Source organism: Corvus brachyrhynchos, unplaced genomic scaffold, assembly GCF_000691975.1.
Source record: "Corvus brachyrhynchos isolate BGI_N302 unplaced genomic scaffold, ASM69197v1 scaffold544, whole genome shotgun sequence".
Lineage (NCBI taxonomy): Eukaryota > Metazoa > Chordata > Aves > Passeriformes > Corvidae > Corvus > Corvus brachyrhynchos.
The window spans coordinates 2,236,536-2,253,510 of record NW_008238325.1 but is presented as its reverse complement, the minus strand read 5'-3'; the positions used below and the strand labels follow the sequence as shown (position 1 = coordinate 2,253,510).

Genomic DNA, 16,975 nt, shown 5'->3' with positions numbered 1-16,975 from the left:
TGTAAACATGGAGTTTTGGGGTGGTTTTTTTTTCCCTGGGACACCTTGTGCTGGGAGAGCAGCTGACTATTGTTTTAATGGCCTCCCTTAATCTGGGCAGGAGGAATCCAAACTGAATGATCCGGAGCTGTGCAAATCCAGTTAGTGTGAGCTGTAATCTCTTTACTGGGTTTAAGTAGTTGGAGTGGCACTGAGACACCCTGCAGATACTGAGCAGCAGAGATACAGTAATCACCTCACCGTGCTCCCTGCTCTGCACCCCGCAACTAAACCCACAGTCCCCAGCAAGGATTTAGGGAGAGCCCAGCCCCAAACCTGCAAACTGCTCCTCAGAGCAGGCAAAGGAGAGGCAGGTCACAAACAGCCCATTGAAAGGATAATGCTGTGGTTAAAGTGAAATTGAAATCCACGTTAGGATATTAAACTCTCTGTTGCACCTCGTATTTTGGATTGGGAATGCTTTTTCTGGAATGAGCTTACCTGCTATGGAGATTATAAACCATCCATGGCTTTGATTAGGAAGGGAAGGAGAATCTTTGTTTGAGGAAAGCATTTCTAATCCTGGTCTAATTTTGGACCTTTCTGTTAGTTGGAATTACAAAATGATGTGACAAACTTAAATGAAATAATCTAAATTGTTGATCAGTGATACAACATGAGGGAATAGTTTTAAGTTAAGAAAAGAGGGATTTAGATGGGATATTGGGGAGAAATTCCTGGCTGTGAGGGTGGTGAGGCCCTGGCAGAGGTTTCCCAGAGCAGCTGGGGCTGCCCCTGGATCCCTGGCAGTGCCCAAGGCCAGGCTGGACACTGGGGCTTGGAGCAGCCTGGGACAGTGGGAGGTGTCCCTGTCCTTGGGAGGGTGTGGAATGAGGTGGTCTTTATGGTCCCTTCCAACCCAAATCCCTTTGGAATTCCATGATTTACTTCCAGGCTCTGGTTTCATCCTTGGCACCTCCTGGTTCTGTGCAGGGCAGGATGTTCCTACTCAGCAGGAGTAAAGCCCTACAGATGATCTGTGCACACATTTTTCTGTTTCCACACCACTTCATTAGAGGAATTTTCCATTGGAGTGGGGAGGTTCTTGCATCTTCCCGAGGAGAAGAGGCTGTCCAACCTAAGTTTTCCTTTCTGAGAATTTCTGAGAGGGATTCCCATAAGGGAGTTCCAAATGCAGAGGGTGCACTTGATCCTCATGTCCTTCTCTGTTCACTGAGAATCCCCCAACCCACTCTGGGAATGAAACACCTCCAGTTCTCCAGCAGAATCCACCAGCCCATGGAGTGGAGTCATCCATGTGACAATAATTCAGCATCATCTTGGGTTTTTTCCCTTTTTTCCATAGACTGTGGCAACCTGATGCATTGCAGTTTTTCTGGGGGAAAACTCTGGGGTTCCCTTCCACCTCAGCCATCAATTTTTACATTATTTGCAGTGTGAAAACCAACACCTTTAAATATCTGTGAAGGACGAGGCTGGGAAATGCTTGGGTGACTTCCAGGGTAGAAATGGGAGACCCAGAGGGAACACCTTGGATGTGCTGGGGATTCTCCTGGATCCTGCCTCCCTCCTCAGCTGCTCCCAGCAGCTGAAGTTCTTGTAATACAAGGCCCATTTAATGGTGAATTACGTTGGGAATGATTTTCCCTGGACTGAAATGGAACCAGCAGGATCAGTCCATTCTCTCCACGTGGATTAAGGAATTGATCAGGAAGGTCTGCCGTGGCTGCTCAGATCAGAATCTTTTGAGGCTGCTTAATGGGATCATGCTGTGTCCAAGAGGGAAAAGGGGGTCTTCCATTGATTCCTGTCAGGTGGGCATTGCTCTGTGCTTTGAGAAATATTAGAGAAATGCCGACCATGGATTTATGGGAGAGTGTTCAGCACAGGGATGGGGAATGCAGGGGCAGGAGTGAGAAGGCTTCGTGTGCCTGTCTCTGCCATCTCCCTTTTTTGTTCTTATTTCTTCCTTTGCTCTGCCTTGTCCAAGGGAAAACCTTTATTTCCTGACCACATTAAGCAGTGCTAAAAAAACCTGGATGAAGTTTTGGATAATGTTGCAGTGGGAGTTTGTGCTGGGAGTTAATTTACAGGTCCCCTGTGAGTCAGGGGCATGAAGATGGAAGAGAAGGAAGGGGTTTATATGGAGTGGGAACCACTAAATCTGATTTTAAAAGGTCACAATGTGGTTTTTTTATTGAGGAGGACAAAGGATTAAAGTCCATCAATTAATTTATTTAAAAAAAAACAAAACAAGCTTTAGGCCCCAGAGCTTGTTGGAAACTCTTTCCATGAGCTTTAAAGGTTATTTTAATAATTCTGCTACTTTTTTCTTTATTTTTAAACATTCAGGCCACAATAACTCAGTACATTGATACTAGATAATTAGGTCTAGAAGATAAAGGCTTGCAATTTTATATGCTATATATTTTATATATAATTTTTGAAAATTGCATGTTTCATGTTTGCACTGTAACATATTCTGACTCATGGAAGTTCCTTATTTTTAGGTTGTGCTTCTCACCGTGCTTAAGGGAGAGAAATTTTCTTCTGACAAACTTCCACAGGTTTTGAAAAATTTATTAGCTCCAAGCCTCATCCAGCCTGGCCTTGGACACACAGGGATCCAGGGGCAGCCACAGCTGCTCTGGGAATTCCATCCCAGCCCCTCCCCATCCTCCCAGGGAACAATTCCTGCCCAGTCTCCCATCCATCCCTGCCCTCTGGCACTGGGAAGCCATTCCCTGTGTCCTGTCCCTCCATGCCTTGTCCCCAGTCCCTCTCCAGCTCTCCTGGAGCCCCTTTAGGCCATGGAGGGGCTCTGAGCTCTCCCTGGATCCTTCTTTTCTCCATGGTTGGTTGGTTCTCTTTCTTCTCTGTACTGCAAGTTTTGGAGCAACTTTTGGGGCATGGACCAGGCTCTGCTCTGGGGGCCCAGCAGTGGCACCAGGGGAACAGGCAGGGACTGATCCCAGCAAGTTCCACCTGGACCAGAGAGGCTGTGGAGTCTCCTAGGGAGAATTCCAGTCCTGTGCCCGGGGATGGCCCTGCTGGAGCAGGGAGGTGGGACCACATGAGCAGCGTGGTCCCCTCCAGCCTGAGCTGTCCTTTGCTGTGGATGGAGCAGAAATCTGGGAAGAGCTGCAGTGATTCCTCCCTGGGAAATGAAGCCCCTGCTTGCATTGGAGCTACTTTGAGCTCTGCTGATAAGGGGAATTAATCACAATCTGTATAAAATTTTTAAAATATATCCTCCCCCTTCAGTGCTTTTCAAAGCTCTGTCCAAATGGCGTTTTTAGCAATTCTGACAATTTTACTTGCCTTGGATGAATGATCCTTCCAGTAAGAGCCAGTACTTTTGCTTCAAAGCACCTTCCCATTTGGAGGCTATGTGGTGAAATCCCCTTTTCAGTCAGGCTGGGAATGGCCATTTTGGGAACACAGGATCCAATTTCAGCGTGGCAGTTTTCACACATGATCCCAGTGATATTCCTGTCTGCCAGGAGAAATCCAGGGCTCAGTTTTCCAGGCTGCCTTCTCCCTGCTCTGCCTTTAATCTCGCGCTGTGTTTATGTAATGCAATAGAAATGTTGCTAACGTGATTATACTTTTCTATCTTATTAGCTCCAATACTGAGCACAATAAAATGGAAAACTGTTTAAATGTTATGTTTAAGTGCTTGAGATAAGAGTTCTTGTAAATGAAATGTGATTACATTTCTGTAATAGATCTTCTCTGTCTGCTCGGACTTTGTTGAGCAATGTAATTCTTTTGGGATTGCTGGTTCTAAGTTTGATTTCTTTTCTTTCTTTTTTTTTTTTTTTGTAGAAATAGCCATGTAAAATGCTACACACCGCCAGACAATGAGCAGAAATCTCTTGAAAAGGCAGGGTTTCCTGTGTGAGGCACAAAACCATTGCTCCATAGTTTTCTTTGTGATAACCAATTTGAATTAAACATAATTCCCCAACATCACCTTGAATTTCCATCTGTGTAACCCCGATGTTCTTAAGCGTTTTGCATTTACCTAATGCTCTGGGCTATTTTCCCTTAGCATGTATGGCAAACTGTGACTATCTCCAAACTGGAGATGATATGAATAACAATTGTTTGCTGATCTTCCCCTGTATCTCCCTGGATAACCTGCAGTCTGCAAAGGCTGAGTAAGTGGCAGATAGCTTTTGTCATCCCTTATCCAGGCTGTACACTTGTAAGGAAGAGCAGGGATAATCGCCTAAATCTAATTAGGGGTTAAAAGAGGCCATGACTGTGATGTGGCAGTGAGACACCTTACTGTAGCAATCCTGTTTGCATTAGAAAAATAAGGTTGTCATATTGATTATTCAAATGAGCTTATATTGGCCATGGCTCAATGGCTGCATCGCAGCTGAAGCACCGGAAGGTCCCAGCTTTGGAGCATACATTATGTGATGTCTTGTTTGCTAATTTAAGGGGTTTAAAACTAAGGCTGAGGGAGTTTTATCGTGAGAATTAAGGGTTTAAGTGACCACTGGAAAATGAAGTTGAGCTTGCCTGGGTGATGGTTGTGATTGTGGGAAGCCATTCAATGGAAGCCAATAAATTTGCTTCACGTCTTTTATGGAAAAAATCAGTATTGGAGTTAACAGATCTTGCTTGTGCATTAATTGATGTTTAGTTCAAAGTCAAACAGCGCTGAAAAGAGTAAAGTAATTGCATTCAGATCAATTCCACATCCAAGAGATAGCGAATTCCCTCGGCTCTGACTTTGGGGGCTCTATTTTAATTTTAAAAAAATATCTACCTGGCGCTGGGCTCTTACAGTTTCTCAAATATTTCTCAGCACTTGGCTTTCTGTCATTCCCCAGTCAGGTCTGTGACATCCTGCAAGTGCAGGAGATGCTCCAGAGGGTGCTGATTTCAGCCTTCATCATTACTATCATCACGATGAGTGATGTGCCAGACATAGAACGGGCCAAAGAAAAGCATTTAAAATGACCAGTTTATTAATTTGTACAATTATTTTTGGCACTTTTGTGGTACACCAAGTACCATGTGCTAGGCTGTGTTGTATGTACAAAGACTGGACATTTTACTGCTATTTTTTCCCTTGGTTTGTGCACCTTCTGTCATTACAGATTTCCAAGGAAGAGCCCACCTTGAATCCCGGATATGAAGCAGAGTTTGCAGATTTTACCCCATAGCTGAAATGATTTCCCCCTTTTAGGTGCAGTTTGAGCATTGCTCACTCCAGCTGTTGGCTTTGCTGTATTTCTGCTGCTGGGCAAAAAAAAATATGTGGAGAGACAACTAAACTATTGTTTCCTCTTGTGTGTAGGGACAAAGTTTTCAACTTTATTTTTAAGTTTCTTCAGTTGATTCTTCCAGTTTCTTCCATTCTCTGCTGTTGGTACTGGTGTAAAAGGTACTCATCCAAATTCTGACCTGGCTGACTGAAGCCACAATGACCAGAGGGAGGGGATTTTTTTAATAGATGTATTTTATGTATTATTTATTTATGTTGTTAGAACATCCTGACCTGCTTGAAAGGCCTGAAACTATGCCCAAATGTTGATGTAACTTTGCAATATCTTGCTTGAACAGAAAGTTAAGCAGTGGCTTATCCTGTCCTGCCTTTGTGTGGAAGGCCGCTCTGTCCTGAGCTTTGTGCTGAACCCATGGATGTGTTTGATTGCTTGGAACAGCTCCAGTCCCTCTTTCTGGGGACACCCCTTTGTGGCACTTCTTTGCAAGCCATAATAATTTTGTATATTGAAATTGCAACTTCCAGCCCAAACTGAAAATGGGGCAAAAGCCAACGTAGGAGACCTTTTTTTTTCAGCAATATCAAGGTGCTGTTTGTGGAGAGCAGTCCCTCATTTTGCACATTCATTCCGGGTTATGAATTTAGTTATTGAATTTATGTATTACATTTTTTATTTTCTCTTAATCCCTTTCAGACATGGCTCCAGTGTTCCCCACCACGCCCTTCCAGCAGTTAGCAAACAGTTCAGGTTGTTCTGATTGATATCAGTAAAGTTGTCTGGATGCATTTCCTGAAAAGAGGGAAATAAGACAAATATGAAGAGTGTTGTGATAAAATAGGGGAAAATCCTTAATCCTGGGAACTGAATTTCCTATTGGTGAAGGGTCTTTTGGCTGTAGTGGCTGTTCCTCCTTTGAGAAAGTATAAAACCTCGATTCACACATGAACTCAGCTGACTCTGGCCTGGTTGAGGCCACCACCCCAAAGTGTCAGACTTGGTTTGAGGTAAAAATAGGCATTTTAATGTAAACCTGCACTGCCTTGGGCTTGTGTTAAAGTGTTGGTTCAGGAATGGTTGGACTCAGTGATTTTTGGGGGTCTTTGCCAGCCTGGCTCTGTGAGGGCCAGGGGAGGCTCAGGTTGGACAGTGGGAAGTATTTCTTCCCTGAAGGATTGGTTAAGCACTGGCAGGGGCTGCCCAGGGCAGGGCTAGAGTCACCATCCCTGGAGTGGTCAAAAAATTGGTTGTTCTATTTCAGAATAGAATTTAATTGCAGGATTTGGCCAAAGGCTGGACTTGATGGCCTCGGAGGTCTTCTCCAGCCTCAGTGATCCCAGGAAGTCCCTCATGAGCAGCAGGTTGGTGAGTGCTGGATGGGATGTGTGGCACATAAATTTGGCTACAATTTACTGGTTGGGTTTGTAACTTGAGATGTTTGTGGGATATTCCCTGGGTTCTCTGCACATGCGGAATTCTTCCCACCAGAAGTGGTTGCTCAGTGTTGGCTGGATCATCCACATTCCCAGGTCTTTTGTACAGTCTGGGAATCCTCTGGGATCTGGTCACTTATTTGGTCTTTTTTAAAATAGATTATTTCACTTCACCTCCAAGATTTGCAGATACAGCAGGAAATGCTGGTTTTAACCATCAACCTCCCAATTCCTTAAGATCCAACTTTCCTTGGAGCCTGCCACGTTTATGGTGCTCAATTCCTTCAGGAATCTCTTCACTCTGTATTAAAAAAATAACCTGTGAAGGAAATCTTGGCTGTAGAACGAGACATGCCTTATAGTTCTGTCTTTTTTTGGTCTCATTTTGGTCCAGTTGGTGGTAAACCAATAATGTGCAATACTAATTACTCACAGTTCCTTGAAGAAATGCCAAAACACAAAATGCTTTTGGGAGATTCTAGGGGAAGGTGTCCCCGCCCGTGGTGGGGCAGCTGGAGTGAGATGGTTTTGAAGGTCCCTTCCAACCCAAACCATTCTGGGATTCCTGGTCTAGACGTTGGCTGGCAGCTTCTTGGGGGTTTGTTCCATCCTGCAAAGCCAGTCCCACTCTCTGTTTCCACCAGACACTTTCTCTGGGAAGTGCTGGGAATGAGAAATGCCAAAGAAAACAGATGGTGTTAGTTTTTCATGGCAGTAAAAGGTTAAAAGCAAATTAGTGAAAGCAAGAGAGTGAAATGAATGAGACCAATGTGGTGTGGTAAGAACTTCAGAGTTAATAATTAAAGAAATGTGAAGCCCTAAGGAGGTTTTGGTGCAACTCAAGGAGCATGAAGAGCTCAGACAGCTTTGCTTGGTAGTTTTGGGGTTCTTCTAGGCTGTCAAGTTTTCTGCCAAAAATACAAATTGTGATTTAGTGGAACTTCTGGGTCTTTCGTTGTTCTCACCACGCTGTGTTGGACATCAAATTCTAGTCCACATTGGTGTGGGCCATGTCCCGCGGGTGCCTTGTTTTGGACTGAATCCTGTGAAAACCAAAGTGGGAACTGCTGTATGTGGGATCCCTTTAGTGATCCCTGTCCATCTCCTTTCCTTCATCAGCTCCAATTAGCTGCTTTGAATTTGATTTGATTTTTTTCCCCTCATGTTTTCATTAATTTCAAAGCACTTCCAGGTTACTTTTATCATTGTCTGTTAGGCTTGGGTTTGGTCAGATGTTTGCAATTGCAATCAGTTCCTATTTTTAATTTTGATTAAATATTATTTCTTCCTCTTCATTTGTGGCCAAGGATCTAATTTCCCCTCAAGCTTGAATGACTTTAGCTCTACCTTTTAAAATTTTATAAATTTGTCTTGTGACACAGCCCAGCGTGGAAGTTGTTAGGAGAGGATACAACTTCCTTCCTTACTGGAAGTTAGGCTGGGTCTCTTGGAATTGACCATCTTGGAGAAAGCAAGAGACTTCCAAAGGTTTTCCTTAGGGCTGCATTGAGATGAGATGCAAAAAAAAAAAAAAAAGTTTAATTGTGAAGTAAAGCCTGAAACTCAAATCTCTTCTGACCAGAAAAGCTGAGGTAGCTGAGCAGATTAAAACGAAATATTCTCAGATCGAGTAGATCTGCTCTTTTCAGGAACAGGGCAATTTTTACCTTGTGTGATTGAAAACCTGGGCCTGTCTGACATATCTGAGACATTCTGAGACATTCTGAGCATGCCCCTGAGTCCCTCAGGGACAGCAACCCAGGCTGGATGGAAGAAGGGAGAGGAATTAAACCAGAGTGACCAACTCAACCTGCAGGGACAAAGAGGAGCCCTGTAAAAGCATTTCCAAACTGGATTTTTATCCCTCCCAGTGGTGCTGCCCAAAACATCGTGAGGTTTCAGTGTGCTAAAATTGGATCAAATGCAGTCCCAGGTGCTGGAATTTCAGCAAAGTGGGAATTTGTGGGGCTCAGCTGAGCTTAACCACGGTTCCCAAAGTGCTGCACATGTCTTTAGGGATATTGGAAACCTTTTTTTAAATTTTGGCCTTAAAATCTGTGCATCTAAGACTTGCTGGGTGAGCCTGGTCTTCCTCCTGAGCTGGGGAAATGAGTCGGTTGTTGGGTCATTGTTATTTTTTAATCAGTTGTTTGTTTTTCAGCAGTGCTGGTGTCATCCTGCTGCTGGCTAGAAAGGAAGGGAACACATCCCAAATTTCTCCTGGGTTTTTTGGGACTTTATTATTCTTGCTTAGAATCCTGACCTGCTGCTTGAAATCCGTCTGTCACTTCCTTTTAATTTCTATTCCAAGTGCAACATCTTGTGCTCTTTCAAGATCCTGCAAAATTATGTGAACTTTTAATTACTTTTTATTTAATATTCCTTCTTTTTGGGAAGGAGGGGCAGCAGGGCAACAAAACCAGCTGTATTCCAGTGCTACACAAAGGCATGGAGGGTTTGGGTTTAAGGTGTATTTTTAATTATAAGAACATCTCTGTGTTTAGAACCTTTGAAGAACTTGTGAAGTGCAAAGAACAAAAACAAAGCCATAACTTGTGGTGTTTAGATTTTCCATAAAAGAAACCCTGAATAGAAAGGAGCATTTGCATGAAGAGCATGGGGAAAGATGATGTCTGACTTGTAGTGGTGGGTTAGAAAAACAATCAACAATCTTCAGAGTTCTGCAAATGGAATAAGAAGTGATGGGTGAGGTGGGTCCCTGGGTTTGAGGAAAGTGGGTTTTGCTGATTAAAAAACTAAATAAAAAGTATTGCTAGCTCTGCACTGGTTATAGGTTGGATAAGCTGAGCTCAGTTCAGATATTAAATATAGATTTTAGCTTTGTTCTCTGAACTGAGATCTGTGGGGATTAAAGAAAGAAAGAAAAAATGGAAAAAAAATTAGTGATTTGTTTCCAAAGTCAGTATAGAAGCTTTAAATTGCCAGTGTAGAATCACTGAGGTTGGAAAAGATCTCCAAGATCATCAGTCCCAACCTTTAAATATGAACATGCAGTAACAGAATGAGATCTGTGCAATGGAACCAAGGCTGTGTCTTGCAATGTGAATTTTGAGCACTGAGCAAAAGCATGAAGTGTTTTACTCACAGGTCTTAGTGGAAAGTTGGGTGCCAGCAAATGAGTTTAAAATACTTAATAAACTTCTAGAAGATTTTCTCTCCTTGGGAAGAATTCATGGCACAGTGTCTTAAAAAGAATTACAAATAATTAATTCAGATAAATTGGAGGTTGCCTTGTTTCCTAGGCAGGGCGCCTTTAATTGGTAACTTTATTTTTATTGAATATTTAATGAGCAACTGGCAAATGTTTCCCTAAGCACAATTTTCATGAGCATTTACTGGGTTTTGAGCAGTTTTTAATGAATTTAGACAAAGATGGAGCTGTTCAAACACGGTGTCGTTTCAGCATGGTGAGAAGTATTTACCAAAGATTATTGCAGAACTTGTTTAATGTGCATAGATAGTTTAAAAAAAACCCAACCCCAAACTGAACAGGCTTGAGGTTTCCTTGTGGGATTTTTTTTTTTTTTTTTATCACCAGACTGAAGGCCTGAAGGAATAGAGGAAGTGAATGGACACCAATGTATCCAAATATCTCATTTTGCCTAAAAGCAAGTGCCGGCAGATAAATGCCCATAAAGGGATTTCTTTCTTAAGCCCCATGGATTTTTTTTTTCTGCAACTTTTTGTGTGAGTTCGAAATGAAAACCATTCATCCAGTGCCCCAAAGAAGGGCCTTATTGAATGGAATAACAGTGTAATGTACCATTGAAGGCAGGATTGAAAGTGATTATCTTGTTAACTCTTGACAGTTACCGCCAGCTTGAAATAGAACTGGCAGGCTTGATTTGCAAATGAATTAGAGCTTTTTCATTTGGTGCCAGGATCATCTTTTTATATTCTGATATGACAGATGCTATGTTCCATGCTTTTGTTTCTCTTCACTCTTCTACTTGCAAATAAAAAACAAAAGATTATGATAGTAATTTTATTTGCATCTTTTCTCTAGGAGTTTGTTCTTTGTCTCGAAGTTTTTAATCTTATATTTTTTTCAACAATTTGTTTGAGAATAGTATTGTTCCTGCAGAATAAAATTTCATTAGGTTAAGTACAGTAGTAATTGGGTGAATGAGGGGATTTAGAAGCTTTCAGAAAATGGAAAATCGATTGTACTCAAATTGTTTTAGTGCTTAGAACATTTAAATTTCCTCCCCGACTTACACTTGCATTTAATATTCCTCAATGCCACGAGCAGAGGAAAAGCTCACATTTCAAATATTTCTGCTCACACTCTGCTAATGGCAGGACATGTAATTAGTGGCAGCCTTAATGCTGATCAACTGTGTTTATATTCTGCAGCCATCCCACCACAGATGGGGAGGTGGTGGGTATGATAATTATTGTGCTCTCCTTCTATGTTCCTCATTAACCTGTAACACTCTCTACCAGTCCGGAGAGTTTTTCCCATAGTTGTGCTTCCCAACGTTGGAACTTGCTGGGCTTTGTTTAATATTCAGCCCAGCCTTGTGGGCATTTACACTGCCGGGCTTTCTGCTACTTTTGTAATCTGGTTTGTACTTTGAGGCCAATTAGCAGCACTTCCGACTGCCACTGATGTCCATTATGGAAATGTTTTCCTACACTTTCACCTACAGGATGTGTTTTAATTGAATATCTACTAAATAATATTACAGAGAAGGTAAACCAGGCCAAAGTTGTCTAATTTATTTAAGGCTGGTTAACAGAGCCCGTGACATTCCGGAGCCCCACGTTTAATTGCCTCTGTTTGCCGGGAATGCAGACGGGGAGGAACGAGGCTTCCCTCCTGAAGGGAGCAGGAGGAGAAATCCCACCCAGCCAGCCAAAACCAGGGGAAAACCCAACCAAACCCCACTCCACGTTGGAAAACTCCAAGCACTTGCACATTATGGTGTCCTTGGAATCACTAAGTTGAGCTGAGGAGTGGCTTTAAGGCAGCCAGGACAGAGAAATCAGCTTTGGTTCATTTATGGGATTTTCGTACCTGACCTGAAGCCTCTGTAAAACAAAACCAGGAGATTTTGGGTAGTTATTTTGTCTCTTGTGATTTATGGGATTTCCAAACCCGACCTGAAGCTTCCATGAAACAAAACCAGGAGATTTTGGGTAGTTATTTTGTCTCTTGTTTACCTGGGAAAGACAGACCAAGAAATGCAATATTTTTATAGGGTCTATTTGAAAATACTGCTTTTATCAACACTGTATTTTGGGGTTTTTCCTCCTCTGTTTAGTTTCAGTATTTATTTCAACTGTATGAAGTCTTGGATTTTACTCTCTGAGCCAGGGTTATTACATATTTCCCACTCTTGAATATTTGATAAGGTCTCTTGGGAACTGATTTTCCTCCTCTCTAGGATAACGTATTATGGAAATGGTTTCACCTTGTGTCCTGTTTAAAGTGCCTGGTTTTAGCATGATTCAATTTGGTTTGCATTATATTCCACTGAGTTCTTTGGCACTTCCAAGCTACTCCAGTGTGTTTGTGAGGGGGGTGACTTTGGCTTTTCCTCCTGCTTTTGCTAAGTGACCTTCGTAGGATCTTCTTGGCTCTTTGTTGCATTTAAATTTATTAGTAATTGGCCAAACTTCCTACTGGTTTTTCCTGAGATAAATTATTTGGATGATTGGAGTGAGGGATCCACTGGGCTCAGGACCACCAGCTTTGGGGTCTTTGCTCTCCAGGATCAGCTCCAGATCATTTGAAGTTGATACTTGGTAGAACAAAACAGCATTTCACACTTTAAAAACAGTATCGTGGATGCTTTTCCTCTCGGGGTGTAGGATTCCCAAACCGTTTGCTTTTCTTGAGGAGTTTGATGTGCAGAAAAGATTGGGAAGGGCAGCAAAAAAAAAAAGACAAGTTCAGCAGTGTCTCATCTTGGGATATCCTGAGGCAGAAACACACAGTGTGTCATTGCATGGAAGCCTTAGGTTGGACTGGATGATCCTAAAGATCTTTTCCAACCCAGTTCATTCTGTGATTCCGTGGTTTTTTCAACTCCCTTGATTAATGGTTAGTTTGATACAGGGAGTATTTTTAGGAACATGAATATATTCTAGGTTAAAAACATGATCTCAGCAAGTGCTAGGGAATATTTTAAATTTAATTTACTGGGAAAGGAAGTTCTCATCACCTCAGTCACTGTGGGTTTAAGTAATCCCAGACCTGGTGAAACTTGGAGAATCCCAGAATGGTTTGGGCTGGAAGGGACCTTAAAACTCTTCCAGTTCCACCTGCTGTGTGGGCAGGGATGGAACTTCCTTAATTGAATTCCCAGCTTCTTGCTGCAGGTTCCTCATGACCAGGATTCAAGTGCAGCTGGAATTTTTTTCCCCTGGCATTGCTGAAACATTTGGATGAGCCTGAGTTTCATTTACTGGGTTTAAGGGATGATTTTAAATACATGCATGTCAAGTGGTGTTTCACTGCAAATCTTGACTTTAGTGGGGAAACAATTCCAGAGCTTCTCTGGTAGGAAAAAAGGAAACCTCAGGAATAAAATCAAACTTGCCTAATGAACCAAAGAAATGAAGGTGCTGCTCTGGAGATGGTCTGAAAGGCAAATACTTGCCTTGTTGGGGACTCTGGGGTGTAAAACAGAGTAAAACATAATTACCTGGTAATGATACCAAATTAATACAACTATATGGTTTCTTCAGTGTGAGCATTGGAATGCTGGATGTGCAGGAAGCTGCTCCTGGTGTTTATTTGTGGTGTTTCGTGGTTGAAAATTCTGCTGGCACTCAAGGCTACGTGGGAGACTGAGCTGTGACCATAGGTCTGGTTTTTGCCTAAAACAACAAATGAAATATAGTATTAATGGGAGTCTTGTTTGTATAATTTATGTTACCAATAATAAAATTTAAATATGTGATCATTATATATAATTATACAAACATAACTAATTTTTTAATATAGTTTATGGTATGTATTTAAGATATATGACTATTATGTAGAATGATATAAATATAGCTGTAATTATGCAATATAATTTATTGTATTGTATATATAATGCAGTATAATATAGAATACAGAATATAATTGCATAAGATCTATAATATAATCTGTTGGTTAACTGAAAGATAAAACCCTGCCATAGCGTGGCTGATTGATGCCCAGCAGCCTCAGGCTGGGAAGAGGTTTTCATTGGAAGTGACAGGTGCCCCAAGGTTTATTTAGGACAAGCTCAGCCTTGTCCTGGTTAGTTTGATAATGTTTTCCTTATGGATGTTCGAGCACTGCATTTCCTGCGTTAGGGCCTTGTGTTACACCAATATTCCTGTCTGGGCTGCCTCAACTACAAATTGGCTGAACAGCTCGTGACACTTTTTCAATATTATTACATTAAACCAAGTGGATTTTGATTGATAACCTAATATTCAACTAATGCAAAACATCAATCATGGCGAGTATATTAATTATTTAATATTGCAGCCTAATTCAGGAATCGATGTGCTGCAGGAGGGGAAGGGAAACTCGCTGTTCCCAGAAGGTTTGAGACAGGGGATGATGAAAAAAAAAGCCCCACCAAGCCCTGCTCTACCTCCCGTGTGTTGGTTCGATACAAATCTTTATTCATTTGCCAATAATCTCTTCACATTTTCCACTTCAGGACCTTTTTTATCAGTTTTGAGGCCTGTAATTGAATTAAGGCTGCTTTCAGCACAGGCTGGGGGGAGATATTGATGGCAGGGATGGGCCTGACCTGGGAGCTCCTCCCAGCCCTGCCCTGCATCCCTCTCCCAAAGCAATTCAGGCCTTGAAGGCCAGGTAGCACCTCCAAAATGGATCATGGAACCACGGGATGGTTTGGGGTGGAAGGGAGATTAAATCCTGTCCATCCCACCCCTGCCATGGGCAGGGACACCTCCCACTGTCCCAGGCTGCTCCAAGCCCCAATGTCCAGCCTGGCCTTGGGCACTGCCAGGGATCCAGGGGCAGCCCCAGCTGCTCTGGGCACCCTGTGCCAGGGCCTGCCCACCCTCCCAGGGAACAATTCCTTCCCAATATCCCATCCATCCCTGCCCTCTGGCACTGGGAAGCCATTCCCTGTGTCCTGTCCCTCCATGCCTTGTCCCCAGTCCCTCTGCAGCTCTCCTGGAGCCCCTTTAGGCCCTGGAAGGACCCCTGGATCCTCCTTCAGGCTCAAGATGTGGGAGACAATTTGGGATAAATCCAGTGTGGCTGAGAAGAATAAATTCTTTCAAAATTCAAATAGTGAAAATACTTTTTTTTTTCCCCGTCTCACTTCATTAGGGACATTTAAATAGAAGAAAACCATGTAGCAGATTTTTTGGAAAAGCTTTAGGAAATTACAAATAATTAGTAATTGTAGTACCAGTAATTGGTAATACTGTGGTATTAACTGATTCCCTGCAATCCACACGGGCTGGTTTCTCCTTGTTTGCTGTGGCAATGACCCACCTTCCAAGAGGTGATGTTGGAATTAGGTAGAACCTGGAGCTGATGGAAGCAGGAGCCATCTCCTTGTTCAGTGGGTTGGGATTTGGGGAATTTTAAATTTGTTTTCCATTGGATTTTGTAATTTTTTCCATAGCAGGATGTGTTAAGGATTAATTTTCCCTCTGAATTCTTGCCTTTCGGTGTTTTTCCTTGGATAGTTTGGTCCATTTTTTTTTTTGGAGCTGCCTTCATGTAAAATTTTCCCCATTTTCTGTCTGTACATTTGTATTTTTTGCAGCTTTCAGGAATCAGATGCCAAGCTGCAGCATGGCTGCCACGACCCATGGAATGAATCACAATTCCTTCTCTGTCACCTTGCAAAGGGGCACGGGATTTCAGTAGGGTGGCAAAGCAGAGCCACGAGCACCAAACGAGGATTTGATGAACAGCCCCATGCCCTGGCCTGGCTGATTCTTCCCAGTGTAAATAGTGGGACAATTAGATTAAAAATGTTGGTTTTAAACATGTATCCAGTGGCATTGCTATGGTTTGTAGCAGTTTCAGGGCAGGTGCTGTTTGGGGGTTTAATTCTGTCACTGTGCATTAGGATAATCAATATTTTTTAGGCGTTACAGGTAAATATTTGTATTAAAATCAAATATTTTACACACTGGAGAAATGACCCAGCTTTGCCATTTCAGAGTTAAACAGAAATCATTGCAGACAAGGGTTTAGCAACTATTTAGAACTTTTGTTCTTCTCTTACAGGGACTCTGCAAACATCAAAGCTGGATTAGAACATCTGGTAAGTTTTAATTTTCTCTTGAACATTTGCATCATCTTTGATATCTGCATTCCAAATGAACACTTTTAAATGAGCTTTGAATACCTTGAATTGAGAAAGTCAACCATTTCCCAGAGGGTCAGGGTACTGTTATTGTGTGAAGGCACTCACATTTTCATTTATCTCCCCATTTCAAGGGAATTTTAATTTTTTTAATTTACTTTTTTTTGATGTAGAGATGAAATAAACCGGCCTACAATCCCTGGATTGATGATTGCCTTAATTATAAACAAAAATTGTTTGGTGTTGGATTTTTGGCATATCCTGATCTGAAAACAACAAACTTGTGATTAAAAAAAATATATAAAAAAAAAAGAAAGACAGGGACACAATCAAATATTGCATGCATAAATATGGTGTGTTTGAGTCATTTGGAGGCTGCGAAAGAAGTGCACAGCTTTGTGTTTTCTCTTGTCTTTGCTTTATGAATAATGGATTGACTTAAATTCCATTCAGGGCTGCAGCAGAAAATAATAATAATTGAGGTGCAAAATATTTCTGGTTTAAATAAACATATTAAACCCACAAGTGATGGCAAGCCAGGCTTAGCATTAAAAACTTGTCAGTTGATCAAAACTGGGAAAAATAAAATCTTGTCACAAGTCAGGAGCTGGTTGAGCCTCACATGTTGGTATCAGCAATCAGTGGAACATTAAATAGTTCATCTAAAGTGATTATTAAATCCCATTAAATTAAAATATTTGCTATTAATGGCACATCCATCCTGAGAAGGGTTTAATGTTTTCATGGAATAATTAAATAATCCCCACGGTTCCATAGTGCTGTTAAAAACATCGTGTGTTGCACTGGAAAAAAATTGCTTTTCTCTTGTTGGGAATCATGTTGGGAATCACTTGGGAAGGGTGATTTGTAGGAGCTTGGGTACCAGTATCTCCTGGGAGTGCTAGAGGGATGGACAGGATGGACATCCTGGTGGGATGGACATCCTGGTGGGATGGTTACATTGGGCATGGGGCAAGGATGGTGACATTGG

General features: G+C 42.0%; 1 protein-coding gene across 1 annotated transcript in view; it reads left to right on the top strand.

Annotated features, from left to right (window-relative positions):
• RSRC1 (arginine and serine rich coiled-coil 1) overlaps positions 1 to 16,975 on the top strand; it is a 76,102-nt gene that overhangs the window by 6,795 nt on the left and 52,332 nt on the right. The window contains exon 2 of the mRNA XM_017734407.1: positions 15,906 to 15,942. Within this exon, the coding sequence (XP_017589896.1) occupies positions 15,906 to 15,942 (37 nt within the window). The remainder of the gene's footprint in view (positions 1 to 15,905; positions 15,943 to 16,975) is intronic.